This window comes from Nicotiana attenuata, unplaced genomic scaffold (assembly GCF_001879085.1).
Source record: "Nicotiana attenuata strain UT unplaced genomic scaffold, NIATTr2, whole genome shotgun sequence".
Classification (NCBI taxonomy): Eukaryota; Viridiplantae; Streptophyta; class Magnoliopsida; order Solanales; family Solanaceae; genus Nicotiana; species Nicotiana attenuata.
Genome location: NW_017670692.1, coordinates 111,459 through 117,385, shown reverse-complemented (window position 1 = coordinate 117,385; position 5,927 = coordinate 111,459). Strand labels below are relative to the sequence as shown.

The 5,927-nt window shown below is 42.4% G+C and overlaps 1 protein-coding gene across 1 annotated transcript; it reads left to right on the top strand.

Annotated features, from left to right (window-relative positions):
• Nucleotides 1–4,244: 4,244 nt before the first annotated feature.
• On the top strand, nt 4,245–5,250 carry LOC109242347 (polymerase I and transcript release factor-like). Its single transcript, XM_019409210.1, has 2 exons — nt 4,245–4,562; nt 4,615–5,250. The coding sequence occupies exons 1-2, from the start codon at nt 4,245–4,247 to the stop codon at nt 5,248–5,250; spliced, it is 954 nt and encodes a 317-aa protein (XP_019264755.1).
• The last annotated feature ends 677 nt before the right edge of the window (nt 5,251–5,927 follow it).

Sequence of the window (5,927 nt, the reverse complement as noted above, 5' to 3'; positions counted from 1 at the left end):
TTTGAAGACCTACGAGTTAAAGAAAAAGATAGACAGTGAAAGAAGAGAACCAAAGAAGGAAAAGAACCTGGTACTTAAAGCTGATAACAATGATTCAAGTGAGGAAGACAGTGACATGGCTTACTTAACCAAAAGGTTGCAGAAGATGGTCAGAAGAAATGGAGAAATGCTAAAAAGGGACAGCTCTAACAGATCAAAGAACTATGATCTTTGTTACAAGTGTGGAAAGCCTGGACACTTCATGAAAGACTGTCCTCTCTTGAAGCAAGAATTCTCCAAGAACTACCATAAGAAAACAGCTAAGACGAACCTGGTTCCTTTCAAGGACTTCAAGAGAAAAAGATCCGCTGACATGATGAGACAGGCTCTTGCAGCAGCATGGGGGGGATTCCTCTAGTGAGAAAGAAGATGAACCTGATACTGGTGATAGTTCCATGATGGCAGTTGAAGGCGAGGAGATTGAATATAACTCAACTTTTGCTTTGATGGCTCAATCAGATGATGATGAAGACGATGACAACAAATAGGGAACGGTGAAAGGAAGTGGTCAACAATGGTTCATGGATAGTGGGTGTTTAAAGCACATGACTGGGAACACCATGGACTTTCTTTCACTAAAAGCCCTGCAAGGAGGGAGTGTATCCTTTGGCAATGGAAAAAAGGGTTACATTCTTGGAGTTGGAAAAGTCGGGAAGTCACTCACTCATTCTATTGAAAATGTGTACTATGTCAATGGCCTTAAGTACAGTCTCTTGAGTGTCTCTCAAATCTGTGATAAAGGAAACAAGGTGGAATTCTTGTCCAAAATATGTACAGCCACTGATCTTGTGACTGGTGAAGTAGTACTTGTGGCCAAAAGATACAAGAACATCTATGTTGCTGATTTGGAGTCCTTATAGAGTGGTGATCTGAGCTGTCTGAAAGCGGTTGATGATGATGCTGAACTATGGCACAAAAGACTGGGCCACACAAGTTTCTCTCTTCTGAACAAACTAATTCAGAAGGACCTGGTCCATGGTCTGCCTATGTCAAAATTCAAGATGCAAAAGGTCTGTGATGCCTGTGTTGGAGGAAAACATGTGAAATCCTCCTTTAAGTCTAAAAGAGATGTGAGCACCTCAAAACCACTAGAGCTTCTGCATGTGGATCTATGTGGACCTATGAGAGTGCAAAGTAGAAGAGAAAAAAGATACATTTTTGTGATAGTGGATGACTACTCCAGATTCACATGGACTCTGTTTCTCAGAACCAAAGATGAAACTGTTGAGGTGTTTGTGGCTTTTGTGAAGAAAATCTAGGTGAAGATGGAGTCTAGGGTCGCATGCATTAGATCAGATCATGGGACAGAATTCGACAATGTCAAATTTGATAAATTCTGCAATAAAAATGGCATCACTCACAACTTCTCAGCTCCCAGAACTCCCCAGCAAAATGGAGTAGTAGAAAGGAAGAACAAAACTCTGGAAGAGATGGCAAGAACAATGCTGATCGATAGTTGAATTGCAAAGAACTTCTGGGCTGAAGCTGTCAACACTACCTGGTACTTGGTGAACAGGTGCATGATCAGATCACTTCTGAACAAAAACCCCTATGAATTGTTAAATGGAAGGAAACCCAAGCTGACTCACCTAAGAATATTTGGGTGCAAATGCTATGTTCTCAATAATGGAAATGATCATCTTGGTAAATTCGATGTCAAGAGTGATGAAGGAATATTTCTGGGCTACTCTTCTCAAAGCAAGGCTTAAAAGATATATAATAAGCGGACTCAATGTGTTGAGGAAAATGTTCATGTTATTTTTGATGAGTCTCATCCTTCCTGTGAGAAGAGTGCTGAGGAAGATCAAGATGGAGAACCTTTACTAGTCCTTGGTGAAGTCATTAACATGACAAACGGAAAGGCAGATATGATGAGTCAAGTAAAGGAGCTAAATAAAGACAATACCGTCTCATCTTCAACAGAACCAAGCACTTCAATTACAACCACTGAAGCTGAAGAAAGAGTGGTTGATGCAGTTCAGGGAACTCCACTAGCACTTGAGAGAGGAACAGAGGAAAACCAGCCAAACATACCCTCTTCCTCTCAGAAGGAACCTCAGACGTCTAACTGGAGACACCAAAGCTCTCATCCGATGGACAACATTATTACTCCTCTAGATTCTGGAGTACAAACCAGATCAAGAGCCAGAAATTCACTTGCCTTCTCAGCTTTGCTCTCCCAGATAGAACCCAAGAATATCAAGGAAGTCTTGAAAGATGCAGATTGGATTACAGCCATGCAAGACGAGCTACATCAGTTTGAGAGAAACAATGTGGGGCACCTGGTACCTAGACCCTCAGATCGAACCATTATAGGAACCGGGTGGGTATTCAGAAACAAGCTCGATGAACATGGAATTACCACAAGAAACAAGGCCAGGCTAGTGGTCCAAGGCTACAATCAGGAAGAAGGGATTAACTATGATGAAACGTTTGCTCCAGTAGCTCGCATAGAAGCTATTAGAATTCTAATCGCTTTTGCATCTCCTATGGAATTCACCTTGTTCCAAATGGATGTCAAGAGTGCATTTTTGAATGGACTCCTTATGGAAGAAGTCTATGTGAAGCAACCTCCAGGGTTTGAATGTCATGAGCACCCTGAATATGTTTTCAAACTGGACAAAGCCTTGTACGGGCTAAAGCAAGCTCCTCGAGCTTGGTATGAAAGGCTGTTAAAGTTCCTCTTGAAAATGGCTTTAAAAGAGGGAAAATTGACAACACTCTCTTCTTAAAGAAACGGGGAAGGAATCTGCTCATTGTTCAGGTCTATATTGATGATATCATCTTTGGAGCAACAGCTGATTCTCTGTGTGAAGAATTTGCAAAACTCATGGGAAGTGAATTTGAAATGAGCATGATGGGGGAACTGAACTTCTTCTTGGGTCTTCAAGTAAAACAGTCCCAAACGGGTATATCCATCTGTCAGCAAAAATACATCAGGGAGCTTTTGAAGAGGTTTGACATGGAAGCATCAAAGGTGATAGACACTCCCATTGCTACTGCCACTCGACTGGATATGGATGAAACTAGATCTCCTGTGAATCAAACCATGTATAGAGGCATTATTGGGTCTCTCCTCTATCTCACTGCCAGCATACCTGATATTGTTTTTAGTTGGGGTTATGTGCAAGGTTTCAATCAAATCCCAAGGAATCTCACTTGAAGGCTGCCAAAAGAATACTGAGATACCTCAAAGGAACACAGGACCTGGTTCTATATTATCCCTCAGGTGACAGCTTTAATCTCATTGGTTATGCTGACGCAGATTATGCAGGTTATCTTGTGGATAGGAAAAGAACTTATAGAATGGCTCACTTCTTAGGTTCGTGTCTTATCTCTTGGGGCACAAGGAAGCAAAATTCAGTGGCTCTTTCAACAGCTGAAGCAGAATATGTAGCCGCAACATCCTGTTATGCTCAACTGTTATGGATCAAGCAACAACTGGAGGACTTTGGGGTACTTACTGAGAGTGTGCCCCTTCTATGTGACAACACCAGTGCACTCAACATGGCCAAGAATCTAGTTCAACTCAAAAGGACAAAGTATATTGATGTGAGGCATCACTTTCTAAGGGACAATGTGGAGAAAGGACTGATATGTATAAAGTTCTACAGCACAGAAGATCAAATTGCAGACATTTTCACCAAGGCTTTAAGTAGGGAACAGTTTGAAAGAAACAGAATGAAGTTGGGGCTTTTAAAGCCCAATTGAGCACCCGATTCCTATTTATCTAGCTATGAAAATCACCTTCAAGAAATAACTGGCTAAAAGTGTTTTCTGGCCATGTCTAACTAAATTTAATACTGTTGCAGGTAAATACGCATGATGAGTATAGAAGCAATAGATGCAGTGCATGAATGATAAAAGAGGATTGATTCTTTCAAATAAAAGGTTGAGAACTTGGTTCTTGTACCAAAGGTTAGTAGTTCTGTGCATCCTTTAATACACGTCTTAAAAAGGTTACAAAACCCAACTGCCATGTCATTCAATTTTTCAGATCCTGTTGTCATGTCTCTTCACTTCAAATCGTTCCATCTCCCTCTGAAACATTGCATTTCTCCATGCCCAACCGTTGTTTCAGAACCGGTGCCTATTCCTCTCTTCTCATAATTATTCTCTCCTAATAAAAACCCTCTTCTGTTCTCTCTAACCATAAGTTCTTCATTAGAATTTCCCAAAAGCATCGTCACACTTTTTTAAAAAAAATGGCTGAGACAAACTCTGACCTCCCTGCCTCAGTCGTAACTATTACTGATAAAACTATGGAGACTTCCGCTCCTACTGAGCCTTCCTTACCCTCTCGTACTCCTCCCGCTGAAGTCACTCCTCACCTAGTTTTTCTGTCTCTCTCTATTTCAGAAACACCTAAAATTGTTGCTCCGTCCCCTCCATCTTCTGAGGCTCCCACCAGTCAAAGACCCAGTGGAGAACAAGGTCAAAACCCTGAGGTCATAAAGAGTTCTGCCATTGTTGCTACCGACTCCGTGGTGGCAGTAGTACCATTTGAGGAAGTTAAAAATGTTGTAACCATCTTTGTGGACTGGTGATGGGGTACTGCATGAGATTATCTCTCAGAAAAATGAGCTACAAAGTGTGGGGGACGAAGGGGCCATTATAACTGTTGAAGGGGATGCACTCGCAGATACTACTGGGCCATCACATGAGGAACCTGATCCCTCTCCGGAGGACCTAGGTCAGGGCTCTCATTCCCAGGACAGTTCTGCTCCTGCATTCGCTGTTGTGTCCTTGAAAATACAAGTACCTGAAATGAGGTCCAGTGATGAGGAGGACCTAGATAATGTGGCTCTTGATGCGTTCATAGTTAAGCGGAGAGTTGTGTCCACTCCTGAGTCTGAAACCAAACGACCTACTACCAGGCTTCAAGCTAAGGTGGCCTACGATTTTGCTCTTCAAAAGAGCAAGAAAAGTAGTAAGAAGAAAAGGAGAAAGTTGGTGAAAAATAGTGTACCTGTAAGTGATGAGGCAATCCCTGTAGTAGAGGTGGATGAGGAAACCCCAGATGAACCTGGTTCACTAGTTAGACGGTCTTCCAAAAAGAAGAAGCCTGTTTCAACAGAGAAGGGGTCAACCTCTAGGTCCAAGATGAAGGAGGTGGTGAGTGAGTTCTCGATGTCTGATGAGGATGTGTTAGTCAAATTCAAGGAAGAAGGAAAAGTAAGTGGTGAGAAGTCCGGCAACCTGGTTCTGTGAAGAGAATGAGAAGTGAAGTCAGCCTTGGCTCTGAACGTCTGAGACATCAAAAAGTTTTGCTGGGTCGTACATTTGACCCAACAATCTCTGAGATGGCTGGTATGCGCCAAATTCTGGAAATGGTCGAGTTTCAACGCTGGGCGCACTTATTCCAAATGGATGCACCTAAGGTATATGAGGATGAGGTACAAAGCTTCTTTGCTAGCCTCTTTCCCATTGAAACAGACCACATTTGTGCTTTGGTCAATGGAGTGGACATCGTCTTCGATGTAAAGTTGCTTGGAGAGATTCTTAAAGTTCCTACAGCTGGTGTGTCCAGTTTAAGGGATGTGTGTCAGTTTAACTTCAGAAATGTCGTGGTAAAAGACAATGCAAACCAGAAAGGGGACCAAATCCATAAGAAAGCGCTACTTCCTGTGTATCAGCTGCTGTTTGAATTGGTTAACAAAGTTTTATTGCATCGAGCTGAGAGGAGGTCAGTGACTTCTAAGTCTGACCTGTTCTTGATGGAGCAACTGGACAGCTTTACCCCTGTGAGTCTGCCTGCTATCATGATTGAACACATGCAAAAGGTTGCCACCTTCAAGGATGGTAATCATGGCCTTCCCTACGGGTTCCTGCTTACTCAAGTGTTTAAATTCTTTGAGGTACCACTGGGGACAGGCAAGGTGGGGACT

Excerpts from the sequence above, each read along its gene's own strand:
- LOC109242347 (XM_019409210.1), top strand. The coding sequence starts at position 4,245 with ATGGCTGAGACAAACTCTGACCTCCCTGCCTCAGTCGTAACTATTACT. Across the intron at positions 4,563-4,614 it reads TTGAGGAAGTTAAAAATGTT|AAAAATGAGCTACAAAGTGT; the intron begins GTAACCATCTTT and ends ATTATCTCTCAG.